The sequence below is a fragment of the Lissotriton vulgaris genome, chromosome 10 (assembly GCF_964263255.1).
Source record: "Lissotriton vulgaris chromosome 10, aLisVul1.2, whole genome shotgun sequence".
Lineage (NCBI taxonomy): Eukaryota > Metazoa > Chordata > Amphibia > Caudata > Salamandridae > Lissotriton > Lissotriton vulgaris.
The window spans coordinates 71,339,196-71,361,918 of record NC_141698.1 but is presented as its reverse complement, the minus strand read 5'-3'; the positions used below and the strand labels follow the sequence as shown (position 1 = coordinate 71,361,918).

General features: G+C 42.8%; 1 protein-coding gene across 1 annotated transcript in view; it reads right to left on the bottom strand.

The window, feature by feature from the left end:
• Positions 1 to 22,723, bottom strand: part of MEIOB (meiosis specific with OB-fold) — a 546,591-nt gene that overhangs the window by 227,709 nt on the left and 296,159 nt on the right. The window contains exon 9 of the mRNA XM_086939725.1: positions 562 to 715. Within this exon, the coding sequence (XP_086795851.1) occupies positions 562 to 715 (154 nt within the window). The remainder of the gene's footprint in view (positions 1 to 561; positions 716 to 22,723) is intronic.

The window sequence follows — 22,723 nt, the reverse complement described above, 5'->3', positions numbered from 1 at the left end:
CTGCTTCTGCTGGGAGAGTTCTAGAGGGTGTTAGCAGCTGATTGGTTGTATTCAACATTTGGCCCTTTTTTAAAAAGGACATAGATAGGCTATTTATAACATGGCTTTGACTCGTTAATAGCCTATGATATTTATTAACTACTGCTTGATTATGTTACCGTGGGACTCCCATCTCGACGACGGGGAATGATTCAACGATGGAAATCTATGAAAGATATCCCAATACCAGAAAAGTATTTATAAGATAAAATACACGTTGCTATGTCCATAAGTCAACACTAAGGCCAAATGGATAAGCCATATGTTCCCCAAGGAGCTAAAGATGCAACTGTATATATATTTGTATTCAGATTTCGAATCCATACTTTCCAACTGGTCATTTTGTCAGATAGCCATTTATATCACTGTGTTTTCACAAGATGCTGTTGCCAAATCTAGAAACCATGTCGAAAGGCATCTACTTAACTGTAAGTTACTTATTTCATTAGATTTTTGAAGCCTCAAATGCCACCAAAGGATTAAATGCAAACCTGCATTACATACATGTTGCTTATAACTTACCACCGGTTACGTATGATCTTGCCAACGTCAGTATCGATATTCAGCAGTGAAATATAGGCATACACAATTCCATAGACGGTGTCCATTTTGCCCACACACTGCAAAGCTTTCGCCTTCAGCTGCTTCACTGTGTACACGTCAACAATAGACTGCACTAGGAATTAAGTCGACATTTCGACAAATTAGTATTTCTTTTTCATTTAATAGGCCTGCAGTTTTCAACTTTCATTCAGTGATTCAAATTTCTCAGTGACATGAGATTTTCCAGAAAACAGTTGTAAAGATCTGTAGTGACGGTATATTCGTTTATGCATGGGCTGTGCCAATACTGCGAGAACATGATACTGGGGTCTGGGAGCTAGGGGGAGTCCGGCTGTTAATTGAAGGTAGATGATGGAAGGATTGAGCCCTGACTAGAACTACAATGCTGTGGCTGTGAAGGACCTAACACAGAATAAAGAACATACCTCCTAAGTGAATACAGACTAGTCTACCTCCAATTACAATAAAATCATTAGTCATGAAATCACAAAACATTTCCAAATTACAATGATTACCTGGGACAAAATCTATGATTTAATTTATTCACCTAAATCACAGAGCATTCATGGACGCGCCGTCCATCGTGCCGGCTGCCAACAGCAGAGCACCTTTCTTCCCTCTCTCAGTCACTTGGGTCTGAAGGAAAAACAGAGATTTTCTAATAATGTCTCTAATAGACGTAGCCATCTTGATCAAAGTAATAAGTGTTAATAGGGAAAATGTAGAACTTAGACAAGTGCCAGTCAACCTTGTGAGCTTGTTGAGGCGATCAATTATTGCCGGAGTGGTAATACCGTGCAGCAGAACTGAAACGTTTAGGTCATCATGGCTGTTTAGAGGCATATATCTAGCCTACAACTACAGTCTGGTCTTTCCAGCCTCTAGGGAAGCTTAGCAAGATCTCACCCACAATCCCCAGAATCATTTTGTAATTGTCAGCAAATAGTTTCCTAAACAAGGTGAGGTAATACCAATTTGGTCACCATGTAGCACTAGCATCATAGTATACACAAGGCTAGGCCTTGATGGAGTCCCAGCTAGGGCATATTACATGGAGATTGTGAGTTTATGCTGGCAGTGTGACAGTGCCACAGGAGTTCCCTGCTATATGAGTTACATGGTAAGTTTAGGAACAGTTGGTTGATGGGCACGACCTTCCCTTGCCCTCCTAAATAAATGTGAGATGTAATATCGTAATTTCTGGTTGTCCTCTCCCGTGTTTTGTTTAATTTTTTTTTACATATAATTAGGTATTGCAGTTGCTCAGCATGAAACCTTTTCAGCTAGAATACCTTAAATTAATCAATTCAAATGGTCTCTAAAAACATAAATTCTATCCTTCCACGAAAAAAAATAGCCTGTATTGAAGAGAATTTAAGTGTGATTGTGGCTGTATTAGAGTTACTTAAGAAGCCTGTGGTTCGCAAACATTCAAGCATTTTGTGAGTCAGCAACATGATGTTTGAGTGTGCTGATACAGGTTCTGGTGTGGCTGAATGTGTTGGCCCAGGGACACGCAGTTTTCTTACCCTATTACAACATTACAAAAAGGCTTCAATTATAGTTTATTTATTCTTATTAAAAGGAATATGGGAAATCCTTAGTCAGTGAAGTGCAATTTTTGAGGTGTGTTTTTAGTTCTTTTTGGTACGCCAGTGCTTTTTCTTTTTTCAAATCAAAATATTCTTTATTGTTTTAGTTAATTAAAACCATGACAATATACTCGTAAAAAGTAATTATACTTAATTTAAAAGAGATGTATACAGGTTTTAAAACATCAATTGTCCATTGCGCGTTAGTTACACAGCTCTTTTAACCGTGTTAAAAGTGACAAAATATGATAAAATGAGACTGTGGAACAAATAGTCTGTTTTGCGAAGCACAATCTCAGAGGGGACTTTTAGGCTTACCACCTCAATTCATTGGACTTATTAACATATTGATATAACTAAAATCGAGGCAGGTCAGAAGAGGACCATTGTATGAGTTGTGGACTCTAAAGTGGTATTCTGGTCTGCCCTCGGACCAGAATTTACTAATTTTTTATACAAGGTTAGAAATGTCATTAGGTTGCAGTTGAGCTGTGGGTTATTTGGATCAAGACATTTTAGTATTGCTGCTCTACAGTTGTGAATGCCTCTAAAATTAAATAGTTTTTTCAGTAACAGAAGACAATATGGTTTTAAGGTTGGACAGACGCAGATTAGGTGAATTAGTTCCTGCTTCAGTGCTCCACAAAGGCTGCATGATTTTGGGCCTTTGTATTGCCAGCTTGGTTGGTCAGCATTTGACGGAACTGAGCAAGACGTAGTGCTAAAAACTTTGGGGCATATTATCCAGGTCCTTATCTCCGCTTTTTTGGCTTTTGAAGCCAAAAATGCGGAGATAATATTTCCACTCTATTTACAAGGTGGTGCTAACATGCATTAGCGCATGTTAACAGCCGTTTTCCCAACGCCTCGCTCTGCATCTCTAATGAGATGCAAAGTAGGCATCACTGGGCGTACCCCTCACGGAATACAATGTAAATTCTGGCTATGTGGACATTGCGATATTTACACGGCGGCCCACAACACGGTTAGCGATTTTAAAATCCACGCTAACCGCGGTTTTTGCCAAAAACTAACGTCTGCTGAAACCTCGACTTACTGCATTATCCAATGGCAAGTGGATCGTCAGGCTGAGTGCACCTTGGCCTATCAACAAAGTTTTGGCCATTCCTGTGGACTCTTTGCTGGATTTCCGGCGATATCCCCATCTAAAACGCTGCTATCGCTGGAATTTTTTCGCCCTAGAGAAACACGTTGTTAAGAAAGCGCTAACCGGGCGATAAATTCCAGCGATAGCCGGCGATAAATAAAAAAGTTCTAAGCACGCTTTGCGATATTTATCGCCATCTGTTGCTGATATGCCTCTTTGTTTTTAAATATGGGGAGTAGGTCTGGCCTAAATAAGTTGCTGGTTGCAGTTTAGTATACAATTGCAAGACCATCCATGCATGGGCTCGCTTGCTTAAACTTATTTTGTCCTCCATTAGTGAGTGCTTTATGGCCACTTTCTTTAGATTTTGCTGAAAGGAAGAAAATGGAAGATTCAACTGCCGGAGACCTGTAGTATTTGTGTGTTTTAAGGATGAACGTAGATACTTAGTGTTAGCAGACTGAGGATCATCGTCTATGGCTCACCACAGCGCATTATTAATTGAGTTTTGCCCGTTAGACCAGATTTTGTACTCTGTTTTTATTGTTTTGTATCTTCTTTGTACGTGCTGCTGCTGCAACCCAAATTCCAACCTCACCTGGACCGATGAGGAGTTGCGGGGTAGAGAGAATACTTTCTTGTAAGCCTTTGTTTGTAAGGCATCCAGTTTAACTGTGATAACTGCTAACAGCGGGTTGAATGATGGACCTTTTAGGTTTCTTGTCATTGGGCAAAAGGCAAATATTAACCTGTTTCCTATTTTTGTTTGGGTCTCAATATGTTTTCAAAAAGTGAGTCGATTATCCATGAGCATTCCCAAATACTTGTAGCTGCTAACTACTTCCAAGTCTGTATTGCCGATTTTGAATGGCAGATTTTTTTGAGCACGACAACTTATAATGCTTTTGTTTTTGAAGTATTGATTTCCCTCAGTTTTCCCTTGGCGAATTGTGCCAGTTCATTGATTGCCCTTTGGAGGCCTGTTTGTGTGTGGCTGAACAGCACTATGTTGTCTGCATAAGATAGATGGGTGATAGAAAAAATGCCTAGGCGTGGTGGATATGACTTCACCACATCTAACTTTGGAGAGAGATCGGCCATAAAGAGATTGAAAAGGTGTGGGGCCAGTACCCACCCTTTGCTTTAATCTGGCATTTGTGTAGATCTTCCTAGTAAGCTTCTTGCTGTCGGCTATTTTGACTTGCATCCAAGTATTTGTATATATTTGTAGTATGGCTCTAAGTGTTTTTTCCGGGAGACCCTACTGCCTTAGTTTATGCCACAGTAGTCCTCTGTTTACTCGATCAAACGCCGCTTTGAAGTCTCTAAAGCATAGATATAAGCTCTTTTGTTGCCGTAGACTCTTATCTGCCATTAAACCTAAGGCAAGGAGATTGGTAGTGGTACCAACGCCTTTTCGAAATCCCGACTGGTTAAGAGAGATTTTGTTATTCGTCTCTGACCAGTCTAGCAGTTCCGATAGAATTAAAGCTGCGTAGTATTTTGCTTCTGAGTCAAGTAAGATGATCATTTGGTAACTGGCAGGATCAGCATGGTCTCCTCCTTTATATACTGGGTTAATTATTGACCCTCTATAAATCTCCGGCAGTCTATTTATATTACCCACCTCGTGAAAAAGGTGAGACAGCCCAAAAGTTGGGGTCCTGTTTAAAGATTGCTTGTGGTATCCGATTTGGGCCTGGTGCCCCATCTTGTCTGCCCGCTTGAATAACCTTTGCTGTTTTCCCCGGTATATATTGGGGTATTTGTAGGTCTACTGCCATCATGACGTTTGGAGTGCTTCCTAGTACTTAAGCTTTCCTGACCATTGCTTGTGGTGGCTCGAAGTGGAATATTTGACTTGCTACTTATACTGATGTAACAGGTGTCATCACATTGGTTGACATTGGTTGAATCAATTAGTTACAGACTTTGGCGAAGGAGTGGTTAGATTTTTTCACAGCTTCAACCCCTTTGTCGGGTTCTATATAAAAGATCGAAGTTATGTGCGTTATCCAAGCTGGCTCAGCTACACCGGTGTTGTTTATCACCTTTGTTGGTCTTGTGAGGCCATTTACTAGTTCCCAGAAAGCTCTTGTGTTTGATCTTTTAGCATTGAATAAGATCTTTGACCATAAGTTGTCTATTGTTTTTTTTTTTTTCAATAAACAAGCAAAGAGTGTCTTATGGTTACACTGAACCACATTAGTGGGGTTCACTCAAGGTCGATACCTCCTGCCCCTCCTCTAGCCATGCCTATCCCGGAAACGATCCCCGCCTCGTTGCTGTTTAAACATATACGGCGTCCTGGCCCCGCTTCCACATCTTCGGGGTCCAGTAGAGGGTGATGCAGGTACACTGAGGGTGCCGAGCGTCAAGGGCGTGAGTAGTACCTGTGATTCAACGATCGGCTCACCACTAAGCTAAGTACCGATTCTAATGTCAATGACTTACTCTATGTCTCTTTACCCTTTTTTTGACAAACGCGCAGGGTGTGCCAATTACGTTCCCACCACCCTCATGTGAAGCATGGTGTTCTTCCTTAACACCAACAAAGTGAGACATTTTAACTTATTTATCCCTAATGTGGTTCAGTGTAACCATAAGACACTCTTTGCTTGTTTATTGATCATAACCGGGGAATAAGAGTGTCGGTCTACTCTCCCTACCTCTCTCTTTGTTTAAAGATATTGGGATTTTTTGTCTTCCCAGATTCGTTTTTTATATTGCCTCTTCAGCTTTTTTATTTGATCCCATGTGGCTTCAGGCACTGTAGTACCCCTTGTCCATTTGATTGTTCTTCTTAGTTTTGTTCTTAGGTTTACTGCTATTTTACTCAAATGTTTGTCCTGGTCGCATTCAATGGGTCTAAGATGGTTGGTTTGCGGCGATTCCTTTAATATGTTGTTAACAATATGGTCCAAGCATCTATCAATAAGCCTTCCTGTGCGTTGAGAGTTGCGATCAGTTCCTTTGCCCTCACAGAGATTTTTGGGAGAGAATTGTTTGTCCATCTTAGACGTTTTAAGTTGTGTTGTTACTAATCCTAGTTCTAATGACGCTGTCATGTGTCTAGGGAAAGAGGTTTTCAGCACGAGATGTTGACCCAAGTGATTTTGGTTTAGTCTGATGTGGTCAGGAATTGAGTATCAGAGTCTTGAGGCAAGGGATGAGAAGGCTTGTTTTGTGGGTTTATTTTTTATTATTTGGAGGATAAGTTTGTCCGTGTTCCTTTTATTTCCTTTTCCGCTTATAAACTGCAGTTTTTCCATCAACTAGGAGGGAGAACTATCAGAGATAGATTTGTGAGTTATTCTTGTGATTTTGAATTACATTTTTGTTTTAATGGGAAGCCAGTGGGAGAGGGAGTTATATGGTTGATTTTTTGGCACTGTGAAAAGCATTGCAGTTGCAAGGATTATGCTTTTTGGAGGAGCAATGGAGGTTTTGGGTGGGCCAGTGAGGTCATCATTTCCTCTATTTAAATGGTTGAAAACGAATGCCTGTACTGAATATCTGAAGTGTTACGGAGGGATTGAAAACTTCAAGTTCTTTAACAGATGTAGAGGTTTATTTACAAGCTCCTTGCACCCCACAGTGAGCTTGTCTATATTTACAAGGCCATGCTTTTCATGGCCTTGGACATAGGGCTCCTTTTCACGCATCACTTTCCGTGAAAGGGTAGTGCCATGGGTGTTACTGTGAGTGTTCCCGCACAAAACACACATGGATTCTTTCACAATCCCAGCGTTACAAAGTTTCTTAAACCTGGGAATGCATCAGAAGAAAACAAGTTACTTACCTGTAACTTTGGTTCCCCAGAATTGGTAAATTTCCTAGATTCCCATGCTTTTGTATCATTCCCCGTCGTCGGAATGGGAGTCTCGGTAACAAAAATACCATAGCAGTAGGTACAAAAGAGAAAGAAAAGGCCTAGGCCTCATTCCCTTTTGTAGCGTATCACCCTCTTTTTGTAAAAGAGACCAAACTTAGGCATCAGCCAATCAGAAGAGCCTCACCCCATAGAACCCTCCTGAAGGAACCTCAGAGCCTCAGATTTTCGTAGCCGTTGTGTAACAGTCACCATATCTGCTGTAGGCTGAGCTTTCCTCGGGGAGGTGGGTGGGCGCATGGGAATCTATGAAAGTTACCAATACTGGGGAACCAAAGTTCAACTGGAAGTCCGAGGGTACCTTGGGTATGAACCTAGGGTTAGTTCTCAGGATAACAGTGTTCCTTTTCAATTGCAGGAAAGGCTCCTGGATTGTAAGAGCCTGCAATTCTCCAATAAGTCTCGCCGATGTGAAGGCAAGAAGGAGAGCCAATTTCCATGAAAGGAACTTCATGTCCGAACGATGAATTGGTTCATGAGCTGTGTGAGGACTAGATTTAGGTGCCAGGTAGGAGGCGGAGGCCTCACTGGTGGATAGACCCGGAACAAGCCCCTTAGAAAATGTTTCACAATTCTGAAAGACCACAACGAAGGACCAGACTCAGACCGTCTGCATCTTGAAATGGCTGCCAAATGAACATTTATAGAAGAATGGGCCAGCCCCGACTTAGCCAGGGACAAGCGATAAGGTGGAAGTTGATGAGGCTTTGAAGTAAAGGGGTCAACTTTCTCTCTCCTGCACCAAATACAAAATCTCTTCCATTTTAAGCGGTAAGTCTTGCTTGTGGAAGGAGCTCTCGCCTGGGAGAGGACTTCCTTAATTTCGTTTGAGATTGGGAGATTCATAAATTTTCGCTGCTCACGAACCATGCTGTCAGGTGTAATGACTGTGGATCTGGGTGCCAAACCTGTTCTTCAGACATTGTGAGGAGATCTGGAACAGTCCTCAAGGGAGGAGGAGGAGCCAGCGACAACAGATGGAGTTCCGTGTACCAGAACTGTCTCGGCCAAGCAAGGGCTATCAAGATCATCCTGCATGGCTCCACTTTGATCTTCCTGATAAGCCTCGGGATTAGGGGGATGGGGGGAAAGGCGTAGACAAATGTCCTTGACCAGGCTATCGAAAGCGCATTACCCAATGATCCTCGGCGGTGAAGCCTGCTTGCTTAAAACCGGCATTTCTTGTTGGTCGGTATGGCAAAGAGGTCCACTGCTGGTCTGCCCCACTGGCTGAAGACCTCCTCTAGAATTCGCTGGTTCAACTCCCACTCGTGACTGACTGAGGATAACCTGCTCAACCTGTCGGTGTTCTCGTTTAGAACTCCTGGCAAGTGTTCTGCTTTCAGCGATATCCCGTGAAGGATCGTCCATTCCCAGATCTGTTGAGCTTCCTGTGACAACGGAAGAGATCTGGTTTCTCCTTCCTTGTTCACATAATGCATGGCTGTGGTGTTGTCCGTTCTGATGAGCACTTGCGAACCTTCTAGGCGAGGAAGAAAGGCTTGTAGAGCCAATTTTATCGCTCTTAGCTCCAAGAGATTAATGTGGAGCCGTCGATCGTGAGGAGACCAATGGCCACTGACATGTAGGTCTTGCATCACTGCTCCCCAACCCTCCAATGACGCGTCCGTTGTCACTACTTGAGGAAACGGATCGCTTACGAAGGATAGACCTTGGGACAAGTTTCTCTGATCTGTCCACCATAAGGCAGCTGTTCATCATTGGAGTGATGGTCACCCTGTCGTCAAATGATCCGTGAATCTGTTTCCATTGGATGTCTAGTTGTTCCTGCAGGGGACGCATTCTCAGTCTGCAGTGAGGAATCAGAGGTATGCATGATGAAATTACCCCTAGCAGAGATTTGTAGCGGCGTACTGAAAGGCACCTTCTTTTTTGTAAGTCCCGAGCCAAGGTCTGTAGTTTCTCCCTCCTTTCCAGGGTTGGGAAAGCCTTTGTGAGTTGTGAGTCCGGGATGGCTTCCGGGAAACGTGCCTTTCTGGACGGAACCAGGGATGATTTGTCTTTGTTTAAAGTGAGTCCCAGATTTTGGAACAAGTTTGTACAAGCCTGAACAGCGTCCCGCGCTGCTTCCCTAGACGAGGCCTTCAGCAACCAGTCGTCCAGGTAGGAGAAGACTTGAAAATGGTTCCTTTGCAGGAATGCTGCTACCGGCGCCAGCACCTTCGTGAAGATCCTCGGGGCTGAGCGAAGACCAAAGGGTAAAACCCTGAATTGAAAGTGGCTCTTGGCTACTGTGAATCGTAGAAACCTTCTGTGTGCTGGGTGAATCGGTACATGAAAGTACGCATCCTCGAGATCGAGCGTGGCCATGAAATCCCCCGGATTGATGAGCCGCAAGATGTCCTGAAGAGAGACCATCCGGAAAGACAGGTAGATGAGATAGCTGTTGAGCTCCCTGAGATCTAAAATGGGGCGCCATTACTCCAGCGTCTTCTTTACCACGAAGAAACAGAAATAGAACCCTTGTCCTCTTTGGTTGGAGGGAACCGGCTCTATAGCACCCTTCTGTAGCATCTGATGAACTTCGAGCTGCAGAAGACGCAGTTGTTTCAATGGAATGGCTGCCGGGGGCTTGGGTGGTGGGATTTGCGTAAATTCCAAGGTATGGCCTTTCCGAATGATGTTGAGCACCCAACGGTCCGATGTTATCTTGGACCAATTCCGAAGGTATTTGGTTACGCTGCCTCCAACTGATGACTTCTTGGAGGAGGGAAAATAAAAAAGCAGGAGTCCTCCTTGGGTAGAAGTAATGGGACCAGGGGAAAGATAAGGGCAAAATCTAGAAGGTCCCTAAAGCAAAGATCTACTGGATAACTAATATAAGCCAGAAGAATCTATGTTTCCAAGATGGAAATTGGAAAAAAATCCAAATTTTTGAATCAGACTGACAACTAGTACCGTGAACTTACTCATATAAAGGTAAAACAACAATAAAGTGGATCACTCAGTAATAATGACAATTCAAATAGACAGAACTCTAAATGTGCATGTAAAAAATAAGAACGTCTTCAAAACAGTATTCAGTCAAAAATGAATAAAACAGTTTATTAGTTCTGCTACATATAGTTAATCAGAAGCAATAAAAATACATATGTACATAATAATCAATAAACTACAATGGCAGAAAAAAAATTTAGATAAAAAATGTTACACATTAGATTAAAAATGTTCAAGAGAACAAGTGTCGACGCAGCGTTTCGGTGTAGATAATGAAGACCTTCTTCAGGACTGTTTCTCTTAAATTTTAAGCCTCTGGATTCACTCAGAGTCAGTGTGCAGTGTCGTGTCTTGATGGGACATATGGACACTGCTCAAATAACCACACCAATAATTCTATTGAGTACTAAAGTGGATATCTGTTTAGGTTCTCATATATGAAGTCCACTGTCTGATGGGAGCCACCGATCATGAAACGGGTATCAGAAATCAATATTCTTTATCAGGGTGAATCGCTGTTGCCGGACCAATAATGCTGAAATCCTAGGCAATAATAAACTCAGGGATGTCCTCAGGTTTATAGTCGATCCGGTCTCAATATGTCGGTCTCCCTGCTCCTCCACAGACAGCGTTTTGGGTTTCTGTATATTTCCGGAATAATACAGAAACCCAAATTTAACTTTGGCTTCAATGTCTTCGTCGACGGAACCTCCATCGTCGACGCCTTCATCGTCGAGGACTTTGAACTTCTGTCAGAAGATTGGGAAGAGGGTTTCTTGAAGGATGGATCAGTCTTCAAACCCTTAGAAGGTCCTACCCTCTCCTTTTCACCATTGTGAGGAGTTTCGCCTTGAACTAGGCTCTCAGACTCTCTGGGGGTCTTTTTTGATGCCTTAGAAGGACGTTCCACAGAAGGAGAAGGGGAACCCCTACCCCTCTTGACTGACCTTCTAGATGGCACAGCTGACGATGAATCCTCACTGTCACTGGAAACTCCATGTTTCCTCTCCTACTGTTTCTTAAGCCAGGTAAGAAGTCTACCAGCCCGATGTCGGAGGGTCTTGGTAGAAAAAGTGCGGCAGATCTTGCAGTCCTCTGCCTTATGATCCGGATAGAGGCAATAGATACAATCCTTATGTTTATCCTCCACAAACAACCTTTTCTTGCCACAGGTGGAACATGGCTTGAAAAGGGCCTTCTTCTTTTCCTTGGCAGTCATCCTTTTCTAAATCCTGAAGAGAAAACTTGAAGAAAACACCTTTGAAAGAAATGAAATGAGCAGAGCTCAAAGGAGACTCCCTAAGCACAACGTGCGGTAGAAAATCTGAGGCTCTGAGGTTCCTTCAGGAGAGTTCTATGGGGTGAGGCTCTTCTGATTGGCTGATGCCTAAGTTTGGTCTCTTTTACAAAAAGAGGGTGATATGCTACAAAAGGGAATGAGGCCTAGGCCTTTTCTTTGTCTTTTGTACCTACTGCTATGGTATTTTTGTTGCCGAGACTCCCATTACGACGACGGGGAATGATACAAAAGCATGGGAATCTATGAAAAGTTCCAATACTGGGGCAATCCTACTCTTCCCCAGGGGAGGCGTAAGAAGGCGCAATGAGGAGAAATACTTTTTTTCCCCTCGTTTTTCCTCTCTCTATGTGTGTTGCATTCTGTAGCACGCAAAAAAGAGGAAAACTTCATCAATTATTGTTTTTGTACAGGAAGGTGTCCCTTACTGCACAACAACAATCATCCCCGCAAAGCAGCCACCGTTGCACCACAGTGCAAAGGTGCCTGTGTTGGCGTATGGCAGCCAATTGTGCGCAAACACATGGGAAAGCACAGGGATGCGTCGTATTGTTGTAAATACAATGCAACACTGTGCTTTTAAAATGATGCAGCTTAGCACAGCAAAATAACTTGCTGCGTCTTTTTGTTGTAAATAGGCAGCATATTTAGTTAGTCCAGCAACATGGTAAGTTATGTTTACATTCTGGAGAATGATGCATTCCAAAAAGTTCATACATGGGCCTAAGGAATGGAAAATGCCTAGTGGATGCATGGATGCAGTCCATCTAGCCATTTTTGTTCAAGAGACCGAGGGCCACATTTATTAATATTAGGAATAGCGATTACCTAATTGGGATTTTCTGCGAATCGCAATTAGGTTATCGCTATTCCTAATGTATGAAATGTCATGAGTTTCATTTAGCGATTCTTAGGGGGTCGCAAATTGACCTACCTCATGAATATTAATGAGGTAGTTCGCTATGTGCGACCCATTAGGAAACGCTAAAATCACAGGGATGGTGATCTACTGGGGTTAGCAGACCAACATGACCCTGAGTCCTTTTAAATAAAGCAATCTTTTTTTTTATGTAGCCCGTTTTCCTTAGAGGAAAACAAGTTGCGTTTAAAAAAAGGAAAGTTTTCCTTTAATTTTTTAAGAGCAGTTTTGAGACTGGGATCCAGTTTGGATTCTCAAGAAGTGAGGCTTCTTGAGAAGTGGGCCTTTTTCAGGGAAATATTAACTGCATTTAATATTTTAAGACCAATGTTTTTTGGCAGCTTTTTGAAGAGTTGCAAGAACTGGGTCAGTAGCATCAAAAAGGGGGTTATAGACGAGATGCTTATCAACTTATCTTGGGTGTCAGCTTTGTTCAAGGACAATGAGGCAGTGGATCCTTTGTGCCAGACCGATGAGAATGGTGTTTTAGCCTTTTTGGAGTTCTTCAGCATATGGCTCATTTGTTAACAGTGGTCTGCAAGCTTCATATTTTTAGAGTTGGAAAAGTCTTTACACATAGTTGTAGCAGTTGGTGGCTTTCTTTATTTTTTGCCACAAAGTTTATGTTTTTTGGTGCTATATAGGTTTTTTATGGGTGATGCTTTTTTTCTTAGAGTGCTGCTAAAGCTTCCCGATGTTTCTTTTCTTGTTGAGATCTTTGTAGTACCATGTCACACAGGGGTTTTCGCTAATAAATTGCGGTTTTAAATGAGCAAGACTGTTCAAGATGTGCGTTGGTGCTTCATTGTAGTAGTTTGTGAAGGAGCCTACAGTATTTGTTAGGTTAGGCGAGAGAGTTATGATTTGATCGTTGCTGGACTGGTATTTTTTAAGTCTCTTTTCTAGATTTTAAGGGTTTTGATTCATGAGTCTTTTTGTTCTTTTCCTTGTATGGAAAAAGAAGACAAGGGGGTCAGATCAATCTAGCTTCAAATGGTTTTAAGGTGATATCACATTTAAAGGCGTAAGAGGTCCACAGTGTTACTTATCTTGTGTTTCAATAAGGTTGTTTGTTTCTTTAGGTTATGTCGCATATTTGGATATGATTAAGCTTTCCTGTGAATGTCTTCTTAATACTCCATTGAGTGTCGAGCTCTCCAAGAAAATCATTGTTGGCTGGACTTGTATTAATTAAGGTGGTTCATTCTAAAGAATATTGCGAGAAAGCTTGGTTGCAGCCTGTGAGACATTATGTGGTATGAAAACAGGAATATTTATTATGTGTTTGTTATATCAAGATTGATAAGATTTAGAGGGAGGAGTGCAGGAGTTTCTAACGTGAGGCATTTCCAGCAGTTCTTATAAATAATAAAATGCCACCTCAATTTTTATTTACATATATATTTGGGGATAATTAACCAGTTCGACAGCACTAACCCCACAAAGGAAATTGTTGACTCCCTATTGAACCATGTCTCATTTATGAAAAGTATATCAATGTCATGAGTGATTATGGGGTCGATGATTTTCAGTGTATGTGCTTGCACCGATCTTGCATTTATTAGGGTACCATTTATGTTTGATTCGTAGTGACTTAGCGAAGTTCAAGCTACTCACCTTTGGTAACTTTCTTTCTGGTGGATTCTCTATTTAGTCAAATATTCTTCACAATTGCCCCCCCCCCCGCTAGACCAAATCAGGAACTTTATCCAGCAATTGCTTCCATTTAGTGGAAGGTGATCCCAGTGGACTCTGCAGAAGCCTTGACTTGCTTCTGGAAGTGAATGCCTGGAGGTTTATATAGACGACACCCATGCATGCTGTCCTCAGGTTAAATCATCTCTCTTAAAAGAAGAGCATCAGTCACAGATGGCAAACAGCATTAAAGTGTAGAATCTAAAATGGTACCTAAAACACAGAGAAGTTCAATCCAATGAAAGGGGAGGATGGGAGGCGGTAAGAAATCTGCAGTTAGCCTGAGTATGCATCAGAAAACGCATTACCGTAAGTAAATAATTTGTTCTCCTGCTGCATACTTATAAACATAGATGATTCACTTTTTGAATAGATACCAAAGCAGTACCCCTCAAAGGTGGTGGTTCTGAGAAGTGCACTTTACATCAGAAGTCCTATAGGGCCGAGCAGGCAAAATTGCCCTCTTTGGTGACCTAAAAGTAAATATATTGATGAACACCAACGTAGCCACCCTAAGCTAAAGCCACACAGCTTTGGCTCTGGTAGAATGAGCCTGATGGCCCTCAAGGGGCTCTTTCTTAACCAAGGCGTAGAAATGTTTGACACAGAGGAAGATCCATTGTAAAAGGGTCCATTTCTGAACTGCCCTTCCTTTTATTTTGGCACTTTTGAATCCAACAGAGAGCTAGTCAACCACAAGCTGCGCATTAGTCTGACTGATATAGAAGCTAAGAGCTCTCTTGAGAAATATCCAGTGAGCATCTACTCTTCTTTAGATGGGTGTGGGGGAGATAGGAAAGCAGGGGGCTTGACATACTGCCCCACAAGGAAAGGCAATACCACCTTTGCCTGAGTTCAAAGCACCAGCTTGTCCGGAAAGAAAGTGGTATACAGTGATTGTACTGACAGCACCTGCAGTTGCTGACACGCCATACAAAACTAACTCTAATGAAGAAGTGTGGCTTAAGGGGCAGCAATATCAAAGACAGCGGTGTTGAGGCTCAAGGTGGGTGTCTATCACTAAAATAAGCAACAAATTCAGGTTTCACTGCAACATACAGAACTAACAGGAGGAAACATATGTAAGACATTTCAGAAAATGCATCATAACAGGTCCAGGAAGGGATGACCATGCAAATGCAAAAAAGAAGTGAGAACTGGCAAATGAACTTTGACAGTGACCATAGCAAGATGTTTCCAGGACAACAATAGTTAAAAATAAATATGCCAGAAAGCTTTGCCCGCAGCGGATCGACCCGACGGTTCTCGCACTAAGCCGAAAACTTTGGCCAGTGTCCTGAATAGATTGACTTTGTGGATATACAACGAGTGGTCAAGATGAAATGCACAACTACCTCAGGGGGTCAAAATCACTTAGACAGTTACTCTAAATCTCCACACATGAAGGTGTAGGGTATGGAGGGGCGGATGAATAATCTGGCTTTAGTTCTGGGACCTAAGACCTCCCAAAGAGGACAATGGAGTGGAGGACAGATGCACAGACTCAGCAGTTCGGGGAACAAGATCCTACCAGCCCAGTTCTACCTGGATGATCTGAGGCTGGTCGTGCCTTATCTGTCTTCAGAATTTGGGGAAGTAGAGTGGAATAGGAAGGCCAGTACTACTTGAGCATCTGTTCTAGCATCTGAGTCCAAACAATAATATTTGGTAAACGTGTCAACAGATCTCCATGTAGCCACTTTGCAAATGTTGGCAATGTGGACATTTCACATCCAAGCAGCAGCAGCCGCTTTACCCCTTGTAGAATGAGCTTTAAGTTTAGCGGACAAATTCTCAATAGATTTTTGGTAACATAATAGCATGCAAGATAGTATCTATCAGCAGATGGATTTCAGGGAAATGGCTAGAACAGTATGGACTGGGCCACTGTTTACAAACAATTGGTCCGATTTAAGAATGTCTTCTTTTTTGTCCCAATAAAACTTTAAGACTAGCCTAATGTCTGGGATATGGAGTGTTCTTTCAGAAGGTGTGGAAGGATGCTGAAAGAAAGTTGGTAAGGAAATTGTCTGATTGACATGAAAATCCGAACTGACATTAGGAAGGAATTGTGGGGAGTCCTCATCACTACCTTATTGGAGTGAAAAATGGTGTATGATTTGTGAGAATACAATGCCTGGATTTTTCTAACCCTACGTGCTGATGGATTGCTACAAGGAAAGCAGAGATGTTGCAAGGACTGATTTGTGAATAGGTTCAAAAGGGTCCTGCATGAGGCGTTGTAGTGTAGTTCCTAGTTTCCCACTAGGCCCTGCGCATTGGAATAACATAAAAAGTAGTATCGACGGGAACTGCGTATATTCCAGGCCTCCACTGACTATGCTAAACTTAATTGGGTGTGTTACCAACTAGCTCAGAGGTCACTGGAAACTTTCTTCTCTGCATGGGAAGTGATCAGCTTCCCTGGCACAGACAAGAAGGGATTCAGCTTTCCAACAACCGTGCAACATGACAACTTTGCTCCTCAGATCAAGAGTCAATCTCTAGGGTCGTGTGAAACAATAGACATGTATTTCACTCAGTCAGTCTAGTGCAGTTTACTTTCACGAGATGTAGAGAATAGAGAGACGGGCGTTTGTCAATAAAGGGTTAACATTTGTTGAACAGTCTTTCTTCTCGTACAAGAGAAATGTATTGCCACAATTGCAAGACTTGTTATTATAAAAAGTACGTACAGTAAGATAAGTATTGCGAAATACAACTGTAAAAGTATTGATATGGTTTCTTAGCCATACAATGGTTTAAAAGTAAATAAAACATATATACATTCATATATACATTAGGCTAAAATACTCAACTGGTGCTTCTAACTATGCCTACCCCAGTGTGCCTGACCTAAGCCTAACACGTGGAAGGGGAGTAAGTAAGTAGCTTTAAGTTAAGTTGGTTTTGCCAAGGTTTGCTTCAAGAATTCTCGTCTAAGGGTTTAGTCAACACCATACCTCTGAATAGAATGATGGAAGTCTGGTATTTCCTTCAGGGGGCACTCGGTATCCCAGTCACCCGCGAGGGCAGACCGGAAACGCTGGAGCTGGATTTCTCTGCAGGAGAAAGGCAGCGGCTCTTCTTCAGCGCGTCGGGAGGAGGAGTCGGGGGACAGCGTCCGCGGCAGCTGGAATCTGCTGGGCTTCTTTCGCAGAGGGACGGCTGTTCAGCTCCTAAGCGTACTGCACCATCGTTCGCACTTTAGCAGCGATAATGGTATCAGCAGCTTCACCACCACAGGGACAACAGCAGCAGCGTACTGCCTGCAGCAGCAATGGGATGCACAACAGGGTGCACGGCAGCTTACAACAGCACGACAGCTTTCAGCTCACAGCTCACATTGCTTAAGGCAACGTTGGTAATATTTATACCTGACAGGTGCCGGGTTTGACGCAAGTTTGCTGGACATAAGACGTCAATTAAAGATGTCACTAGGAAGTGATAGTTATCAGCTGCTCATTAGAGTTCCATTACTAATCAAAACACAGCAAGCGGTGATTTCCAGGTTTGCTGAGTTTTTATCTTGTTGAAGAACTCGGAGTGTTAATCTAGGAATATCAGATAGTGACTTCTGCTCTGTCATTGCACTAATTGGTTGCAAAGGAAGTGGCAGAGAACTATGCTGGAATGTGGCTCTGTTCGTGTGAGGCCAGAGATGACTTTCTGAAAATCGCACTCGAACGGTTATGCCAATATAGGGAATAAATGGATTTATAGCCGAATAGGGGCATAAGGTCGCAGTATCGATCAGGAACCTAGATAAACACGCAACAGCGTGAGAGAACTATATTGAGCTCCCAGGGAGGAGAAGGATGCCTAATGGTAGGGAAGACCTTTTTCAACCCTTCTAAAATATCCTTGATAACATTAATTTTGGAAAGAGGGTTTGTGAAGGACATTTTCTGTAGGCAGAAAGAGCTACCAAATAAACCTTTATGGAAGACAATTGTACGCTAGATTTTGCCAAATTAAGAACGTATGGAAGAATGACATCTTCTTAGCAGGTTGTTGGCTCCACGTTAGAACACAAAATGCTAAATCTCTTCCATTTGAATGATTAGGCTGAATGAGTTCACGTCATTTAGCCTCCTTGAGAATATTCATGCATTTTTGCGGAAGGTTCAGGTGTCCACAGTGAACTAGCTCAGGAGCCATGCTGCCAAATTCAAGGAGGAGAGATTGGGGTGAACCACCTAGCCTCCAAATTACGTGAGAAAATCCGGTCTGCACTGCAGCCTGAGATGCGGACGGCTCTGACCGGTGAAGAAGGTCCATGTACCACCAATGACGTGGCCACTTTGGAGCACTCAAGATCATTCTGGCTCTTGAGTATGACAGTTTGAGGAGGACTAACGTGATCTGGGGGATCGGAGGAATTGCATAGAGACATTTGCCAGACCAGACGATTCATAGGGCATTCCCCAGTATTCCTGGTTGGAATACTGGCCCAGGCTCAAGGCAAATCCTGGGCATTTTCTGTTTTCAGTGGTGGTGAACAAGTCAATGTGCGGAGCGCCCCACAGTCTGAAGATGCTATGCCTGTCACTTTGCCGTGAAGGACCAATTTGTGGTTTTCTTGCAGTATTCTGCTTAGACAGTCTGCTTGAACATTTTGAATGCCTGGGAGATGAGTTGCAGTGATCTGCAGGTCTCTGACCATCAGCCATTTCTAAATGATCTGTGCCTTCATGGGATAAAGGTCTGAACCTAGTTACTCCCTGCTTGTTGAGGTAGTCCATTGTTGGCGTGTTGTCTGTCTGAACAAGCAGGGAGTGAGTCTTGAAGGACAGAAGTAAAGCTTTCAATGCCAGATTAACTACTTTGAGCTCAAGGAGATTGATGTGGTAGGTCATCTCTCCTGGAGACCATGGTCCCTGATTTTGGAGGCGATCCATGTGTGCTCCTTGTCCTAGTAACAAGGCATCTGTTACTATTGTCTGGGAAGGGACATCTTGACGAAACAGCATTCCTTGAAGCAGATTTGTTGAAGAACACCACCATTTCAGAGACTGTGTTCCATGGGGGAGTGTGATCCTGTCCTCCTGATTGCCGGTGAGTTGGTTCCACTGATCCTTGAGACATTCCTGAATAGGACACATAAGGAGATGGGCATTTGGAGATAGAACATGAAGCAATCGAGCTGAGGAGAAATGGCACTGTCTTCACCGTGGGTTGAGAAGATTTCATGAGAGATCGGCATTTCAGACAGATTGATAACAGTCTCTCCTCTGAAGAACACACTCTTGCTTGACTGGTGGCGATGGAGGCCCCCAAATAGTGCTGTGTCTGAACAGGAGTAGAGGTTGACTTGCTATGATTGATATTCAGCCCTAATTGTTGGAGATCGCTTGTCCACTGGTAATGCAGTTGGGCTTCCTGAGTAGTCAACCACTTGATAAGCCAATCGTCTAGGTAGGGGTAGACGAAAATTCGATGCTTCCCAAGGCGGATAGCTACCACTGCCATGCACTTCGAGAAAGTTCTGGTGGCTGATATGAGGCCAAATGGAAGTGCTTTGTACTGGTAATGATCGTGACCCACGACGAACCTCAAGAATTTGCAATGGTTCTTTGGCTATTGGTATATGGATGTACGCATCTTGGAGGATTAGCAAGCAGAGCCGGTCTCCCTAGTGTAACCGGGGATAGATCTGATGCAGGGCCAGCATTCAAAACTTTTCTCGTCTGATCCACTTATTTGCCTGTTTTAAGTTGAGAATGGGTCTGAGCTCGATTCTGGGGCCTTTCTTTTATACTGGAATGTATTGGGAATAAATGCCAGTTCCTTGTTGTTTGGGCGGAACAGTCTCAATTGCATGCTTCTGCAGAAGGATTTTGACTTCCGAGTTCAGCGTCTGTAGATGGTGATTGGATGGTTTTGGTGGTATATTTGGCAGAGGACTGGTGAACCTGAGACAATACCTATTCTGAAGATTATTTATTACCCAGGTGTCTTTTGTGGTAGATTGCCACTCCACCAGAAAATGTGAAATACTGCCCCCTACCGGAGTGGGTAACAGAAGAGGGGGAAAGGAAAGATTCATGACTTGGAGCCTGCTGTAGGCATTCCCCCTGAGCAGGTTGTTGAGTGGCTCTACCGCTAGTCTGCCTCCACTGTTGTTGCTGGTAAGACCTCTGCTGTTGGGATTGCTGGTTACCTTGGTACCAGTGAGGGGGTTGAACCCTGTGAGGGAAGAAACACCGTTGGTAGGGCTTGTAGGGCCTTCCTTGTTCTTTTTGTTTTTTAAGGCCAAATGCCTTGAGTGTCTCCATTATCAACTTCATCCGGACCATCTCATCGTCCGTGTGACTGCCAAAGAGTGTGGATCCTGAGAATGGCAGAGTAAGGATCCGTTGTTGAGAGTCATGCTTGAGGGTTGAGAGGCAGAGCCATGAATGTCTGCGTAATGCCACCCTGTGATAGTATTTACGTGCCGCTAGTAAGGATGAATCGGTTGCAGCACTGATGATCTGGTTGGAGACCATCATCCCCTTGTTGAAAACCTCAAGGAAGTCCTCTCTTTTGTCTCTGGGGAGATCATCAGCAAATTTCTGTAAGGAGACCCAGAAGACCCTGTCGTACCTTCCCAGAAGAGCTGACAAACTCGCTGCCTTCATGAAGGTAGCTACTGTACAGCATAGCTTAGGGTCCACTGAACCCAGTTTCTCACTCTCCTTGTCTGAAGGTACAGTCAAACAAGCATTTACAATTCAATAGGTCTCGCATTTTCAAAAGTTTAAGCTATTAGCATTTCAAATGACAATGCCTTTTACTTGTGTTTTGGCTTTTAAAACATAAATAAAAAGCATTGTCAATAGCTCAAACTTGTTAAACGTGAGACCTATTGCATTGCAAATGCTTGTTACATTTATTTCCCCCCACTGTTTGCAATCCTCAATTGACTCAGGTGAGAGTGTCAATCCTACACAGACGGTACTCAGTTCTATGGTAGGGTGTAAGGAACCACGTGATATTTAGCAAACTACAGATTAGTCTAATCACTATCTCAAAATTATTGCACAGTGAGCATCTACAACTGAATGTGGATAAAAGTGATTGCATTATGTTCAGTCAGAAAGTCATATCATTAGTGCAAAACATGGTCCTGCCATCCCTCCATGAGCTGCAACTCACCTCAGCCTGCAAAGTAAAAGCTATCTAGTCGTGATCTTCAATGCTGATATGCCATTCCCAGAAGTGGTCAGTGCTGTCCTACTTTGCTTTTTACAGCTATATTTATTGAAAAAGATAATTTTCCATCTTTCTCAAACTACGGGCCCTAATATCAGTGTAGCAGTAAAGAACCGCCTGAACCTAGTTTATATTCTATAGCTAATAAATTCATTCACAAGCTTCTGATTACACAACATGCCACGGTGTAATGGACTTGTGGCTTGAAAATTAGAGATGGGGTGTGCCAGAAATCACTAACCTTGCTGTTCGTAACCTCATTGCATTCACAGTCAACCACCCACACAGTTACAATATGTAAGTTCACAGTAGAGACAGTGAAAGGGGAATGGGATGAGAAAGAAAACAGACACACTGGACATCATCATTCTCCTTGGCATTAGCCACTATGGTTTGGACTAGATAGCTAATAACAAGACCACCATTTAGAACATGTCTAGGACAGCATATCACCCATCTCTTCTTGTAGCTCTGATACAGGTTCGGAAGATATCTAGATTACAGACTCTCTGTGCTAAAATGGGATTTTGGTAACTCTGGGGAAACATAACCCTAATAACATCTTTATTATAATCATTATACAACCTTAGCCTTAACCTCACTCTCCCTATAGGAGGGCTACTACTCTCTAATCGTGAGTTCTCCTCTTTGCTGTTGTGGTATGTACTCGAGATTGCCTTTGGCAAACAGTAATACAATAAACACTTATCAATCCTATGGAGTTCACAGTGAACACTAACTAACTCCTTTCCTAAACATCACTGAGTGCATATTTAAATAGTCTTTTGAAAATAAGAAACATCCTTTTTATTGGTTCATGTAAAAGGATCCAATAATGCTTGACAGATAGTTCTATACTACTTCAGGAGAGTTCATAATTGTCAAGCAAATGGAAATATGTGACAATTGACTTATTGTCCATCCCTTACTTTCTTGGCGTCAGTTTGTATCTAGTAAATACCCAAACAGTATGCCGGGGTACTCTTACGTAATTTATGTCATTTCATGTCACACTCTGTACACAATATGACAGAGATTATGCCACGTCACAAAACTGGAACTTTGGTGTGGTAAGAATCCTATTGTACGAGCACCGAAACAATGATAATGAGCAGAGCAAGAATAGCTGTTTGCCTAATTTATGATGTTATGCTTCTGAATTAGTGTACAACGTGTCCTATCTAACAAAACAGATGCAAATATTTTGCACTTCAATAACAGCTCAAAATCCCAAACCGGCATGTTGCATAATAATGCGTAATTTTGCATACCTTTTAAAGGCATTTTCATGATTTCAGCAAAGGAAAGTATGTGAGTTTGACCCAGGCGAACTATTGGGCAATGAAGAAGTTGCCTTCTTGTGAGCTGCAGCATAATCAGAGGATCTGCCCTGCGCCGCCTGGAAAGACAAGTGGGGCCCGGCCTGCATGCGCCTGAGCAAAGCCGGCCTGCATGATCGGAG